At 39.0% G+C, this 16827-nt stretch overlaps 1 protein-coding gene across 2 annotated transcripts; it reads left to right on the forward strand.

The window, feature by feature from the left end:
• Positions 1-1086: 1086 nt before the first annotated feature.
• LOC143885167 (uncharacterized) lies at positions 1087-16575 on the forward strand. Of its 2 annotated transcripts, none has more exons than XM_077389196.1 (7): positions 1087-1279; positions 8422-8811; positions 12190-12417; positions 12501-12855; positions 12952-13079; positions 13276-13411; positions 16070-16575. In XM_077389196.1, the coding sequence occupies exons 2-7, from the start codon at positions 8468-8470 to the stop codon at positions 16307-16309; spliced, it is 1431 nt and encodes a 476-aa protein (XP_077245311.1). In that variant the 5' UTR covers positions 1087-1279; positions 8422-8467; the 3' UTR covers positions 16310-16575. The 2 variants fall into 2 exon arrangements, with proteins under 2 accessions (XP_077245311.1, XP_077245312.1); XM_077389197.1 differs by lacking the exon at positions 1087-1279 and adding an exon at positions 8062-8137.
• Positions 16576-16827: the final 252 nt, after the last annotated feature.

Below are 16827 nucleotides of genomic sequence, written 5' to 3' on the forward strand. Positions count from 1 at the left end.
GGATCACTTTTCCATACTAATCCTAATTATTTTGTGCCATTTTTCCTACACCTAACAAACACCTATAAACACTGAGCACAAATCAACACAAAATTGTAGAAATCCATGAAAGAATGCACCAATCTATTAACCATTAAAAAAACAGCACAAATCAACACAAAATTCTTCACCGATTATTTGATAGAGGAGAAACGTTTACAAATATTACTTACCATCGGTCGTCCAATGACAGAATCTTGTGTTAGGATCAAATATCAAGGATGATACTTCCATTATGTGTTTGAACGCACTTTCATAGTATAATTTCTCTAGCATTCACCCTGAAAATGCATTTTCTGTCTTTTTGTGATTTTACCTTCAAAGTAACTTGTCTAGTGATAGTTTCTTTTGGACAATTTAAAAAGGGAAATGATATCAGCACAACCATATTTTGATATTTTCACTTACTCAAACTTGTCTTTTAGTATTTAAAGAGCTGTCAAAAGGTTATTACATTTCCCTAAAACTCTCACGAGCCAATTAGAGAAGAAAATACAGCTTGTTTGTGCGAATATCAAAATATGGCTGTGCCGATAACATTTCCCTTTCAAAAAAGATACTGATATCGGCAATGCTATGTTTTAATAATCACACAAACTCGGCTTGTCTTTTCTTACTTAGCTTATTTTTTTTATTTCCCCTTATGAGAACTTTTTGAGAATGGTAATAACCTTTAACAGGTGTTTAAATAACATAAGACAAGCTGATTTCTAAAATAATGGCAAAATAATAGTCTCACTTTGCTCATGGAGAAAGTGGTTCTCACCTTTATAAGGTGTAGAGTTGAGAAAGGCTTGGGCCTTCAAGGGGCATGTAATTTGTTGGATCCTTGTGTTTTATTGAACACGCGCGCGCATGCCGGGCCGTGGTCCGTGGTCCGTGGTCTAGGTTTAAATAAAAAAGAGAAGGATCTTTTTATTGCAAAACTGCATGATCAGATAGATAAATCTAAACCACACGGTGAATACAATACTCCGATTGCGCAACAAAGATAATAAACACAAAGAAGGAAGAAAACAAGAATTCACTATGAGAATAGATATAGACAGCAGTGTTGTGTTAACAAAAACCAAGTACTATTTTGTTAAGAGAAAGATAGAGAGACCACCCGTTCTATCTACGTGCTGGTTGGCTTCTGTTTTTACAGACAAAACGTGTCTATTCTATTCGAGACACCTTTAAAAAACAATAAATACAACCTTTAGAAAACATAAAGACACCTTTCGATCGCAGGATCAAGGTATGCATCTCTCTCTCTCTCTACCTCTCGTTGTTATTTCAAATTTAGGGTTTGCTTGGCTGCTTTGCCTTTCAATCTCTTGACTCTAATTTTTTTTTTAACCCTTCTTGTTGCTGTTCGTAAGATTCATGGGTTTTTTTTTTTTACCCTTCCTTAGAATGGTTTTGGGCAAGATAAATTTAGTATAACTGTAACAGTATAAACAGTCAGGCTAACTCTGTTCATTTTATTAGCTGTAGGTAGCCACATGAAATTCTACATAACGTTTGGATTATCTAATTGAACGTTGGTAATATTTAGAAGTGATATTTAATAGTCTTATGGGACATTAGATCATTTTTGAAAAGGTGTAATGGTTATTTTGCTTCTTTTGGCTTTAATTTTAAAGTTGTCTACACAGTTTGTTTGCTCACATTTATTTGGAATTCTTTGCATGTTCATAGAAAGCAGTATGAAGCTATACAGTTTAATTAATATAGAGTTGCACTCATAGTCTTGTTTATTAATGAGCAATTGTTGCAATAAGAAGTGTTGTGATCTTTCTTAATAGCATATATGGCATGTAATTCTGATTAGATCGATTTTCTTTTACCAATGATGCTTATGATCTCTAGAGTTTTTTTAGACAAAGCGAACACATTGCTATGTACTTGTAGAGTAGCATCAGCTTGGTTTATTTTTAGTGAAACTGTTTGATCTACTATAATGTTTTAAGTGCCTTAGCTGATTAATTTCAACTATAACTTGGATTCTGATTGTTTGACAATATGATATGAAAGTAACCTAATTCCGTTTTATGTGTGAATACGAAATAATTAGGTAACTGAATATTTAGGCAATAGCTTATACTTAAAAGAAAGTTGTTACTGGCTATGATGGCGCTAGGTGGAGCCCCCCCTTTTAGGAGACTTGCTCTGTCTCAGTAGGTTATTTCTCCTTTTAGGAGCCAAGCTTTGTCTCATTAGGAAACTACCCTCTTTTAGGAGACTATCCAAGTCTCACAAGTTGCACCCCTAATTAAGTTAAAGATTAACTTAGTCTTTTAGATAGTTAGCCCTATTTATCATTGCAAGGGCAATGATAGGGATACTTGGAGCCCACCTTTGTGTCTAGGAGACTTTCTTAGTCTCACTAGCACCCTTTAGCCTCCTCGTCTTCTAGAAGACATTCTTTGTCTTATTACCCACCTCTGTTGAGTTATTAGATATTCTGTGACTTATTTGCACCCCCATTTTCAGTGTTACTTGTTTAGGAGTCTGTCTTATTAGGCTAGTAGTTTGCCCTCTGGTTAGGAGTCTATCTTTTAGTACAGGTGTCTATCCTTTGGCTTGGAGCTAGCCCATAGTTTTATAGTTTACCTATTAGATCGGAGTCTGTCTGTTAGTTTAGACCATGGTTTAAAATTTCGGTTTCGGTACTCGGAAATTCCGAAATTTTGACCTAAATTTGGTAATAAATTAAAAAGTGTATTTAATAAATTCCAAAATTTCGGACCGAAATTCCGAAATTTTGTAACACTCATTTACATTTTCTCGAAATTTTGGACCGAAATTACCGAAATTCCGAAATTTAGGCCTAAATTTCAATTTGAAATTTGGTAAAGGCCGAAAACCCAAATTTCACCAAATTTCGGTTTTGGTCAAAATTTAAAACAATGGTTTAGACACTCCCCTTTTCCTTAAAGACTAGCTCAGTCTTATTAGAGCTTTACCTACTTGGGGTCTTATCTTTTCATTTTAATGGGACACTAGTTTACATGTTTGTGGTTCCCCCTTTAGCCCTAGGGATTTTGCCCTAGTGTGTTATTTTGTATGTTCCCTTCAGTTAAAAGGGTGAAACTTTCATTTTAAAAACTCAAAAACATTGAAACATTTTAAAAGAACAAAAACATCAGAAAAGTTAAAAAAAATATTTGGAGCGTACTAGGAAAGTTTGTTTCCGAACTACGTTGGCTTGATCCCCTCCCACAGGGTACGTAGGCAGCTTGGGATCTTTATCCCATGTCCAGTCAAACCTTCAAAAAGAAATCATTTAAACCTTTAAAACAAAAATCTTTCAATTAAAACTTTATAAACCATTTTTCAAAAAGGTATTCCTTTCGACTAGGATTTTGTCCTAGATGTTTAGAGTGTTTTAGAGTTAGGAGAGTCCTACAGTTAGGAGCCTCTGTGCGGTCAGTTTGGCTATATAGCTTGTCGCATAGTCAGCTGATGGCTAGAATAGGATTCACTTAGTTAGCCCATCTTTTCCCTAAGATACAGCCTAGTTGCACATAGGGTGTAGGAACCACTTGCATTAGTCTAGGGCTAACTTGCATTTAGTTAAGGCATATAGGGTGTCCTAAAATCTACAACCCACTTCAACTTAAAATAATCGCATTCAATAAGCTTTAATCACAAGTCAAGTCTTTTAGGTCGAGTCTAGTTTATTGGTCTAGGCACAAATAGGCATCGTAGCTTAGAATAGGCCATCGAACTACGATGATCTTGATTCAAAAAAGAGGCTTGGATACGTAGGCAACTTGGATGGTTGGTCATCCAGGCCCAGATCATTGTGGTGCACATTTTTTTTAAGTTCTTAGAGTTTTAGGAGTTTTAGGGCTTGTGGTTTGTTGATTCTTATGATTCCTAATATAGGGGTATGTTATTGTGTTTTCTTCTCTTTTCTTGAGTGTTTACTCTCTTTAGATATATCTCTTGTGTAGTTATGGTTGTTTGGTTATTTGCTTGTTATTATTTTCTAATATAGGGGCATGTTAGTGTGTTTTTTTCTCTTATTTTGAGTGTTCACTCTCTTTAGATATATCTCTTGTATGATTTTGCTTGTTTGTTCACATGTTTAGCTGTAGCTCTTTACTGTTCTTTATTGTTTATTCACCTGCTTAGTTGTAGATCTTTTACTGCCTTCCTGTTTATTCTATCTTATCATATCTGCTTCTTTATTCTATTACCTGCTTAGCTAGAGCTATGCATGTGTTTGTTTACCGCTTTCCTAGATGTGTTGAGTTAGGACTAGATGTGATGTGTTAGAATTAGTGGAGACAGGTAGCAGGGTTATCTGATATTGGATTTGCATGTGTTTGTTTACCGCTTTCCTAGATGTGTTGAGGTAGGAGTAGATGTGATGTGTTAGGATTAGCGGAGACAGGTAGCAGGGTTTCCTGAAGAAAGATCTCACAGAGAAGCCCCCTTGACTATCTGGTGTCCACACCCATTGTTTATCCCCGCATTCGGGTGATCCAGAAATTTTCACTGCAAGTCTCACTTCGGATTAAATAGTCGGCAATAGTAGACTCACGGTTGCAAGCAATGCGGTAAAGATCAGGGTATTCCTCCACTAAAGTGGATTTACCTATCCATAGATCGACCCAAAAGTGAACAGAATCGCCTTTGCCGGCTCTAAATTTTACGAGAGGCAGGAATTCCTCACGGGAAGAGCATACAGATTTCCAGACTCCAGACCCTTTGTGGGCTGGGGGGCTATTGCATATCCCCCTATTTCTCGCCAATAATGTTGTGCCATAGTGAGTCATTCTCTGTTCCAAAGCGCCGAAACCATTTCCCCGGTAGGACCTTATTTCTCACTTGAATCTTGCCGATACCCAATCTGTCATTTCTTTTTTATTTACATACCTTTTCCCATCCAACAAGATGCTTAATTCTTTTTACGACTTCTTCCACCTTGTGAAAGCTTCCTTTCAATAACCAGGTTCCAGAGGTCAGTTTTTGGAATACTATACCCTAGAGGCAGGCTAAGGTATTTAATAGGGAAAGTCGCAACCCGGCATCCAAGTACCCACGCGTAATTTTCAACTGCGTTTGTTTCCTGATTAATACCAGCAACAACGCTCTTTGATAAATTGATCTTCAATCCGAAAATGATTTTGAACCACCGGAATAGTCGTTTGATGTTTGTTACCTGATCGGCATTGTCAGAGAGGAATAATACCGTATCGTCCTCGAATTGAAGATGCGTAATGGGGGAGGTAGAGGCCTGGTTCGGTTTTAATCCTTTTAAAAATCCACATTCCCCTAGCTTTGGAGATGAGTCGACTTAGGGATTCAGCAACAATGATGAATAAGTACAACGCTAAGGGATCTTCCTGTCTCAGACCACGAGTGCACCCGAAGTAGCCCTCTGGCGAACCATTTACCAGGACAGAAAACATAGCTGATTTAAGACATGCTGATATCCAACCACGCCATTTATGCGCGTAACCCATGCGCATAAGAATGTAGTCCAGGACCCCCCAGTCGACATGATCATTGCCTTTCTCAAAATCAACGCGAAATAGTATTGCCTGTTCATCTGAGCACTTCATTGTATCCAGGACCCCGTTAGCAATTAACACACGATCAAGTATCTGTTGTTTGCTAGTGAAATCACCCTGATATTTAGAAATGATGTCTCTCATAACCATTCCAATTCGACATGCCAGCACTTTTGACAACAATTTGTATATCCCACGTATAAGGATAAGTGTCCGGAAGTTTTGAATAACAACCGCCCCTTCCTTTTTGGGTATGAGAGTAATGAAGGTAGAATTTTGCCTCTTTGTTGATAACTCCCCTTTCGTGGAACTCCTTCATGAATTCCCACACATCGCCTTTTATGGTATCCCAGTGTAGCTGATAGAAGGCCATCGGGAAACCATCAGGGCCTGGAGCCCTGTCTCTTTGCATTGGCATTAGTGCTTCCTCTATTTCTTCCATAGAGAAAGGCCTTTCCAGCCACCGGGCCCGATCCACAGAGATTCTTTTAAATTCGAGTCCTTCAAATATTTTGGCCGCCAAGTATGCACCCACGAGTACAAAGTGCGATAGAATTTGACGATGAGGTTCCGAATGACACTCTTCTCCTCTATCAATTCCCCATTCCAGAGATGGCAGTTGATCGAGTTTATCCATCGTCTATTATTTGCCACTCAGTGGAAAAACTTGGTATTGTTGTCGCCCTCCTTCAGCCAGACAGATAGCACTCGACTTTTGCCGCCAACTGATCTCCTCTCTGCTTAAAATTTCATCATATTCAGCTTTCAGGGCAGTCCGAGACTGTAATTCTTCTTCGCTTAATGTGGTGGCCTCCAACAAATGTTTGAGAGCAGATAGCTCCACCATGATTTCTGCTTTTCTTTTTTCCTTTGTCTCCCTCTCGCCTCTGGCCCACTGTTTAATTTCCCCTTTTAGCCTCGCAAATCTTTTGCACAGGATATAACCTTTACAGCCGGTGACCGTTGACTGACCCCACCACTCCCGAACTTTCTTGTTGAATTCCAGTGATTCGCACCATGCCATACTGCACCATGCCATATCTAGTTTGAACAGCCGAGGACCCTTGGATATTTCCGATAGCTCCTCTACGATGGGATTGTGATCTGATATCGGCTTCGGGAGTGCTCGTTGAGATATTTGAGGGTAGGACTCAACCCACTCTTTAGAGATCAGAGTGTGATCAAGAAGTCTGCTCATCAGTAGACGATCTTGGTTATTTGTCCATGTGAATTTAGCTCCCTCCAACAGAAGATCCAAGAGCTCACTATCCAAGATGAATCTGGATAAGTTATGCATACTAGTCGTGATTCTGCTCGGATGATTTTTCTCTTGTGGATAACGAATGGTGTTGAATTCACCCCTCATAATCCACGGTCGTGTCCATTGCTGCCGGGTAGTATTTAATTCGGATCATTGCCCCTTCCTTCCTCGTGCTTTGGCTGGCCCATAAACCGCAGTAAACATCCATTGTACCATCGAAGTCCAGCACGTGAAACGGCTTGATACGGTGTGGTCCTTTATCCAGTTTTTTTCCATAATAAACAATTTCTCCTTCCATATTACTATGATACCCCCTGAAGAGCCCCTTGCGTCTTTTGAGATCCACAGCTGATTCGTTCTTCCATACATCTTGTTTATTAAGTTCTCAGAAATCCCCGACAATTTTGATTCAATGATAACAAGGATATCTGGATGGCGCCGACTACAAAGATCTTTTACAGCCAGGTGCTTCCTTTCTGTCCCCAAACCCCTTATATTCCAGAATAAGAACTTCATGGTAACTTATCTGAGGTATCCCAGTATCACCATTGACGCCCGACTCAAAGCAGGCACTTTAGCTCCCTCCCCCCCTTCCCCTTCTGTTTTGTACAAGTTGGATGCGGTTTCTCCTGGTCCCTTTGTTCAATTTCCAGATACCTACTTTGTGTGGCTGCGACATTTTCTTCAAACTGAATTCTGATGTCCTTCGCCATTGTTGTCATAGCGAGAAACTCCTCGGCCTGCTTGTAACTTTTGTAGGCAACATTCGGCTTCCCTTGCTTAAGGCAGGCCTGAATTTTCTCCCTAAGATTGTTTTTCCAACGTATCGTCCACGGATTCAGAGTTAATAGCAGCCATAGAGCTTTCTGATACCGCAATATCGTCATTATAGACATCACAATTTTGATTGATCCGATCAAGCACATCACCAGGGGCCGGTTCAGTGACGGACTTTGCATGCAACTGTGTCTTGGTCGCCGACAACTCCATAGAGCCGGTTAAAAAAATGAATATAACAGGAAGTATTCATCATATCTGTTATGGCATGTACATATCTGATGTTCTTCAATTTAATTCCAATTCTTTGTAGAAAACCTTCTTTTATTATGCACTGGAAAATTTATGTCCCTTTTTGTTATCAGTCTTTCTCTTATCCCTTTTTGTTAGTAGTGGATGTTTGACTGATGTGATTTGCAGATGCTTACCGTGTGTTCTTTGATGCCATTGATCAGGATGATTCAACTCATTAAAAGTTGACCAAGTGATTGAAGCATGTTTCATGGTGTCATTTGAAAGTGAAGATCCCATTTTAGATTTTAAAATTCAGGTTTTAGCTTGTAAAATCATGACAATTCTGGATTATAAAATCTATGTATCCAAGCAGAATATGATTTCGTTTTATGATTTTTTATCATATTTCTTTGCAAGTTGAATTAATTGGTGTGGAAAATTTGCTGCATCTAATGTTAAACCGAGAATTCGATTTCTACCAAGATTTTAGTTGCTCCGAACTTTATTTTTCTTTCATTTATTTGTATTTTCTTTTATCATGTTCATACCTTACCATTATGCTTATTCAGTTGTTCATCCATCTTTATGAATTATATACAGAACTTTATATAGAGAGTATCGACTACTATAGCTTTGACAAGGGAAAATGGGAGGAGGATTTAGAGTTCTACATCTCGTTAGACCTTTTCTCTCCATTTTACCGGAAGTGCAGAGTGCTGACCGTAAGGTGCCATTCAGGGAGAAAGTTATCTACACCATTATCTCTCTTTTCATCTTTCTGGTATGCAGTCAGCTTCCTCTTTATGGTATACACTCCACAACAGGCGCGGATCCATTTTATTGGATGCGTGTTATTCTCGCATCGAACCGTGGGACTGTTATGGAGTTGGGAATCACCCCTATTGTGACATCTGGGCTGGTGATGCAACTCTTGGCTGGGTCTAAAATCATTGAAGTTGATAACAGCGTTCGTGAGGATCGGGCCCTCTTGTAAGTATTTGTGTACTAAGTTGACTTTGGTAATAACTAGTGGCTTTTTATTCATTTTCAGTTGAACTTCGATAAGTTGGTGGGTAGTATTGAGTTACTTTCGAAGAGCATGTTTTCCTTTTTGAATAACAAACAATATTTGCTATTGGTTTGATGAATAATCTGATGATCTGCATATTTGCTGATGTTTGCTTATAGATCAAAAGGTAGGTGCCATACCATGCATGCTTGGGTGGTGGTTGGCTAGTTTGACTAAATTAGCATTAGACAGAAATCAGACCTTGTTGATTTATCAGCTTATTTGGAGCTATGGTGGTTATTTAGCAGAACGATGAATGTTAAGGAAAATCATGTGAAGAAATATAGATGGGGCAATTTTTTTTTTTTCTTTTTGAATCTTAATACTTATGGAGCAGTTAACAGGTACTTGTTTCAATCTAACTGATGATTATGTTTCTAAAAGGTTACTACATCTAGGTAATGGTTTATTTATACTGAATTACTGGTTCCCTCACTTATAAAATCCGTTCCGTTCTGTTCAGTGTTTTGCTTTGGTTAGTAGGACATACTCAACTCAACAAACCATTGTCCCAAACTAGTTGGGGTCGGCTAAATGAATCCTTTAGAAAAAATTCATGAAGAAGGTAAAAGGAATCTACCCGGCTCTAATCCTAGTTCTATTTGGGTTCTTCTACGTCGTGGTTAGTGGGACATAACGTACCGTTATTTTGTCTATTTCGAAAAAGTGTTACGAGTTACGACCAAAGATTTTTTTTAAATAAAATGCAAAAAGGGAAATTTAAAAAATTAAAAGAAACAAATATATCAAGCGGTCAGAAAATAAGGTTAAAACAGTAAAAAATAAATAAAAAATAGCCATTCAGTGGTAAAATCCTATGGAACATGTCGCTTGTAGCAATCTTGTGGTTCCTCTGGAGAGAAAGAAATGTGAGAATCTTCAAAGGGGTGTCCAAGAGCCCAAATTTCCTCTTCATTAAAGCAATGACTTTAACGATTGCATGGGTCAAGATCCTCCAATGTTTTAGATTCGTTTCAGCTTATGACTTATGGGAAGGTTGGAGAGAAGTCTACTTCAGTGTGGAGACAAAGCAAAGCATGGTGCAAGAGTGGACGCTCCCTCCTCCTGGCTATATTAAGTTGAATTTCGATGGTTCAAGTTTGAGAAATCCGAGACCGGAGGTATTTTGAGAAACGATTTAGTGGATGTGATTTGGGCCTTTGTAGGGCCCATCGGAGAAGCAGACTCGTCGGAAGTAGAAGTTCGCGTTGTTCACCAAGGGCTCAAACTAGTGGAAATCTGGGATTGGCAGGTATTGGAGATGTTTTGAGAAACGATTTAGGGGAGGTAATTTGGGCCTTTGCAGGGCCCATTGGAGAAGTAGACTCGTCGGAAGCAGAAGTTTGTGCTGTTCACCAAGGGCTCAAACTAGTGGAGCAAAGTCAATTGGCTTCCTTAGTGGTAGGAGAATCCTTAAATGCATTCAGTGGTTAAAAGGATCGCATAACCATCCTTGGAGATTTGATAGGTATTTCGATGAATTGTTTGATAGGATTGGCTCATCTTCTATAGCTTTTCAACACGTGAGAAGATCCGCTAATTCGGTGGCGGATTGTCTAGTGAGGGATGAAGTTTCTAAAGAATCTCTAGCATTCTCTTCCTCCATGAGTTGTAATTTTGTGGTCCTTGCATTTTATTTTTCTTTTGTACTTTGACCATGTCGGTCTTTTTTAATAATATTTTTGGCTATCATTAAAAAAACAAGGTTATTCCAGTCGAAACAAGTCATTTTGCCGTGATTCACTGGACAATTATAATGAAACATATAGGGCGTGTTTGGTTCATTGGGAGAGTAGTGGAAGTAGGTAGTCAAAAGGGAGGTGACAAGGATGGGAGATGTATAGAGTTGTCTAGAGGAGAATAGGGGAACAGTGGTAGTGTGTTTGGTTGGGTGTCAAAGCATGTGCAAAATGTAGGGGTGTCATTACCAAAATAGATAGTAGAAGAAAGAGAAAGGGAAGAGAGAGTAAGAGAGAAAATTGTAATGATTACACAAGACAAGACATATTCTACTCTTCTCCCTTCTAAAATCTACCAAAAAGGAGGTTTTCCATTGGAAGATTAGTAGAGGGGACAATTCCGCTACATAGGCACCACCTAGGAAAAAAACTAATAATGATGTCCATTGGAAGATTAGTAGAGGGGACAATTCCGCCACATAGGCACCACCTAGGAAAAAAGCTAATAATGATGTCCCCTCGATGTCTTGTAGTCAATTGGAATTTGAGCTCAAATTTGACAACCAAACAACATTTGGCGTTTCATATCCCGGAAAATGCCCAGCCGTCTTCCACATTTTTTGCAACCAAACAGGGCCATAACGAATCAGAATGGAATTCTATCCGGAACATCTTGGTTCCCTATTTTGTACCAAAATTGGTACTGGTATGAGAAATTCCATCCATAATAGTCGAAACGAAATGGATTTTATAACTAAGTTGTTTCCTGGCATTACAATAAAATATAGTCACTTGCAGTTTGTTTGCACTGTTTTTGCGCATGGTTGTTTATACATTAGTTTAGAAATGAGAAAGACTCCATTTTGGAACATGCACACTGAACTTTTTTCTGTGTGTATGTCATCAATGGTCACTGTCTACGAAGATAGACCGGTGATTAGATGTGGTCCCCACATGCTCTGATTTCTTAGCTGGTGATGAGATATGTTGGATACCACATCTCATCTAGTTTATGCAAATGAGCTTCTTGTTCATGCACACTGGATACTTCTTCGTTTAACAATTGGGCCGAAAATTCAGAAATTATAAGGATAGTACTGACAGATCACATTTTTTTTCTTTCTTTTCAATACAATTCACCTCTGGTTGTACACATACTTATAATTAACATAGTCAGTCACGGTCTATCAATCATATAATGCTAAAGGTGCATAAGTTGAAACTAACCTTAACATGCATTATGAGAAGATGATCATGAAACTGACTGAAAAATCTTAAGCATGCGTGAACTGGGTTTAATTGGCATAATTGTGTCCTTTGTGATTGTATTCACCATGATCAGTTGAGACATAATGAGTGTTCTTATTTCAATCTATATCTCGAATGGCTCAGTTTCTTATAATCTCTTTTAATTTTGTTGCTATTTTGTGAAAAAAGAGCTCTTTTGTTTTGTTGTTTGGAGTCTATCCATACATGTTTGGAAATGATACCTGCAACAAGTTTGCCTTCGCATGTTCTATGATTCTTTGGTGGGCGAATAGGAGACCATCTTTTTCCATATACATGTTATTGGATTATTCTATAATATAATATAGTTTATATTTCTATGTTTTTCTCCAGAAATGGTGCGCAGAAGTTGCTGGGTATCCTGATTGCTATCGGTGAGGCAGTTGCATATGTTCTATCTGGGATGTATGGTAGTGTGAATCAACTTGGAGCTGGGAATGCTATTCTCATAATTCTCCAGCTTTGCTTTGCCGGTCTTATTGTTATATGCTTAGATGAACTCCTCCAAAAAGGATACGGTCTTGGTTCTGGCATTTCTCTGTTTATTGCAACCAATATCTGGTAAGTTAGTAGTTTTCTCTCTTTTCCTCGAGCTATTTGATCACACAGATCTAAGAACCCAAATGTTTGATCATGCCTCACAGTGAAAGTATAATTTGGAAAGCTTTCAGCCCCACAACTATCAACACTGGGCGAGGAGCTGAATTTGAAGGCGCAGTTATCGCCTTATTCCATCTGCTGATAACTAGAACCGATAAGGTCCGTGCCCTTCGAGAGGCTTTCTACCGGCAGAACCTTCCAAACGTGACAAATTTGCTTGCCACGATTCTGATCTTCCTTATTGTGATATACTTCCAAGGATTCCGTGTTATTTTGCCTGTGAGGTCGAAGAATGCTCGTGGGCAGCAAGGCTCCTACCCAATCAAACTGTTCTACACCTCCAACATGCCTATCATTCTACAATCTGCACTTGTTTCAAATCTTTATTTTATTTCCCAGGTACTGTAGTTTTAAATAGTTGCAGGTGGACAGTTGAATGGTATTCATTCTTTGTTGCCTAATGAAAAAATCTAATCCTATTCATCTCTGGTGCAGTTGCTGTACAGGAGGTACAGTGGAAATTTTCTAGTAAATCTGCTCGGGAAATGGAAAGAATCTGAATATTCAGGGGGTCAGTTCATCCCTGTTGGTGGCATCGCATATTATATCACAGCCCCATCAAGGTGATTAAACATCTTTTTTCTTTCCTTCTCACCGTTACTGTCCATACCATCATCCTTTTTTTTTTCGCTGTCTAAAATTACATACATATTATAGGTCCTAGTTTAGTTTCTTTATTTGTCGTAACCGTTTGTTTCTATTTATTTTCCCCGTCCATCCACTTCTAGTGCTTATGTTTTGGGTTTTTATTTCTTTCAGCCTGGCAGATATGGCAGCCAATCCATTCCATGCACTATTCTATATTGTGTTCATGCTCTGTGCTTGTGCTTTGTTCTCCAAAACTTGGATTGAAGTGTCTGGATCTTCAGCTAGAGATGTGGCGAAGCAGCTCAAGGTACATTTATATTTGATTTTGTTTTCGTCTCATCCACATTGTATTTTTACTGCTTGATGAGATAATGTCAGATGCATTTGGGTTTTATGAAGTAACTTTTAAAAACTCATTGATACATGCTGAACTTGTTTTTTTTTTTTTGAAAAGACATGCTGAACTTGTTTGAGTTGCCTTTTGGTGGCCTCACTCTAAGAACCAAAACTGTAGTCTGATTTTATGAAAATTGTCCACCAAATCGTTGCACATCATATTTTTCTATTAATTGGCGAGGTTTTCAATGCTACATCATTATCAAATTTTAAACCGAAGGGCATTTCAGAGTCAAGTTTGACTTTTGAACTATTGCATGAAGATGAGTAGAGATTGCATATGGTTCTTGTTTAGAATAATCTTTGTTTTTTAGAGTTGTCAATAAAAGAACTATTGCTGCATGAGTTGTCTGCATGAGTTGTCTGTGATCCTCATAAAGAGCGTAAAATATTTCAGACTTGTGAATGGATTTCCTGGGAACCATTGGATGTTTTCGTTGTTATCTTTGTTGGGGCATCTTGTAGTCATTGGCATCTGTCATATAAAGGTATAAGCTATCAGTCTCTTTTTCTTTTGAGGGCACAATAGGTTTGTGGATGTAGTAATTTTTCTGATTGAAAGAGCCTCTCAAGTAGCTGCTTAGCAGGGATGATGATGTTCTTGAAATGGGTATCTTTCACTTGCTTCTTTTGCATGTTGCCAGTGTTAATTTGGCTCCGGGAATGAGTTCTATGAAGCGCAATTTAAAAACTCTCCTGGGTTAATCATCAACTCGCCTGTGTTGACATTGGTTTACCTTGGAGGAGTTCTTCCTCAAGTTCAAATTTGGCCCTAGTTAATTTAAAAAAAAAAATCCTTTGATTCCACATCTATAATTTGTCCAAGTCAACTCTTTTTTTACTTTGCCCTAGTTCTTGTCTGAGTCCGAGTTTTTAATCGCTGATATGAGACCTTCACGAGGTGAATCCTGAAAGAACATATCCTACCTCAGTTGAGAATCATTGTCCATAGTGGGGATAGATTGAAACCTTGCTTTAGGTGTCTGTTTCAATAGGTTTTTTTTTTGGTGTGTAAGCTGGGGTTAGGCTAGACCCCGACTAGATATCATAAAAGAAGATAGAAATTTACAAAAAGGGGGCTTGAAAGCCAACAACAAGGGGGACAAGCCCCAATAACACGGCTACATCCAGCCAAATAAAAGAACAGCAAGCACATACAGCAATCACAATCTAAAGTAGACATGCCCCTTACAATCAAGATGCAGCAAATGAAGCAGGCTAGGAGGGCCAGGGGAAGGGTGAAAGGAAATCCTTTAACTGCACAATCTCTTTTGTACAAATAATCAGCCACCATATTTGCTTCTCTCCATACGTGAGAGATTCTCCAGGATTGGAACTTGTTCAGATTAACTAAAATACGAGCAACCAGCATGTGAAGTTTCCAGGGGGTATTTGAGGCACCATTTATGATGTCTGCGGCAAATTTGGAATCAGTTCACTCCACACATTACAGCAGCCCATCTTCAGCCCCATCTCTATGCCTCGACGTATAGCTTGGAGCTCCAGGCTGTAGATCTCATCCTCTTCAGCCAGCTCCGAGAAAATAGCAATCATCATCCCATATTTGTCTTGGAGAATGCCCCAAACCACCACCATCATGGTCCAAAGAGGCATCAGTATTCAGTTTCGCCACCCCAGGTTCAAGTTTTACCCATGAGCAAGGCTCTGGGTCCACTTTTGTATCCACAGGTTTGTATCCAAAGTTTAAGGATATTTGCAGGCTCAGAGGGGAAGGTTTCTCATACAGACTTAAGGAGTTCGTTTTGGTTTCAATATCACTAAGAATGTCCCGCAGAACCAGTTGCTTGTGCCGAGAGGAATTCTCAAAGATTCTCGTATTGCGCTCCCTCCATGATCTATGAATAGAAGCAGTGAAAGCAAGCCTCATAGCAGTAGCAGTTTGACCATTTCCTTACCGTCTTGAACGAATCCATTCTTCTTCCTTAACAAGACTTTGGCAGGGGTTTCTCTTGCATCCAAAATGCCAGAGCACGGATCTCCATATCCATGATGTGAATCCACATCTGAAAAAGAGATGATTTATGCTTTCATTAGCCGATTTGCAGAGGCAGATGAGAGAAATATTTTGTTTATATTGAGATATTCTGTCTATTGTATTCAGCTTCCCGAGGAGAGCTTTCCAAGAAGTTAAAAGAGTAGCTGGGAATGTGCCCCTTGAACCATATTGAGGGAACCCATGGAGGCCTTGGTTGAGAGGATCTGATGGAGTTCCAACAACTTTTTGTTGAGAATTTGCCATCTGTTTCAATAGGTTGGTATCACTTATCAGTACTCGCTATGGGCCACATCTATGAAAGAAAAATGTCATGTTCACAGTTGGCTCTTTAAAGCTTCCCTTGATCTCTCTGCATTTTTCACTCTTGAATTTTCAAACCAGTCTGCAGATAACTCTAGTTGGAGGAGGGTCTTTATGTCGAGGTTTATACTGTTAATTCTTCCATCTTCAGCACCTTTGAGACACTAATGGAGTCCTGTAATTCATTAGAAAGGCATTTAATTCTCATGTTTTGTCATCTTGTTTATAACCCCATTCAAAATGGTTGTGCAGGAACAACAAATGGTGATGCCTGGTCACAGAGAATCCAATTTACAGAAGGAACTGAACCGCTACATACCCACTGCAGCGGCCTTTGGAGGCGTGTGCATTGGCGCGTTGACTGTGCTTGCAGATTTCATGGGGGCTATCGGTTCTGGTACTGGGATTCTTCTCGCCGTAACCATCATATATCAATATTTCGAGACGTTCGAGAAGGAGCGAGCCAGCGAACTTGGCTTCTTTGGTCTCTGAGCTCAAAACCGTTTCATATACAGTTTTGCAAGTAAAAGCCACTCGTTTCTTCCAACTTCACATGGTAGCAGTAGTGATAGTAAGTCAAGGTTTAGTTGTATTTCTTTTTTTTTTTTGCTGCACCTTTTTAGCTATGGGGAACTTGATATGCTGGAAACTGCCATCTTTGAAGGATTGGATCCACACACACATGCACAAGATCAGTGGGACATGTTTGGGATCCATCGAATTTCATAGTTTAGTAAAATGCCTCGAAAATTTTAAAATTACTGGGAATTTTTGGGATTTTATTTTACCCCCTTAAAAACCCAATCCAATGCAGGGTATGGTGTCACTGTTGCCAGGATTTTGCACCCTCTTGGACTGAGTTAAGAGTACCAAAGAGCTTGTGTTAAAAAATTTTGGGACTTGGAACCAAATTGCTTGGGTGTAAAATTTTAAATTTGGCAGGCAAATGTTGTGCTGGTCTCACTACTGCTTTTACTAGTTGAATAGAAAAGGGGAAGAAGGGTATGGAC

The sequence above is a fragment of the Tasmannia lanceolata genome, unplaced genomic scaffold, assembly GCF_043159265.1.
Source record: "Tasmannia lanceolata isolate RefF3 unplaced genomic scaffold, GAP_Taslan_0.1 ptg000008l, whole genome shotgun sequence".
In the NCBI taxonomy this organism is placed as follows: domain Eukaryota; kingdom Viridiplantae; phylum Streptophyta; class Magnoliopsida; order Canellales; family Winteraceae; genus Tasmannia; species Tasmannia lanceolata.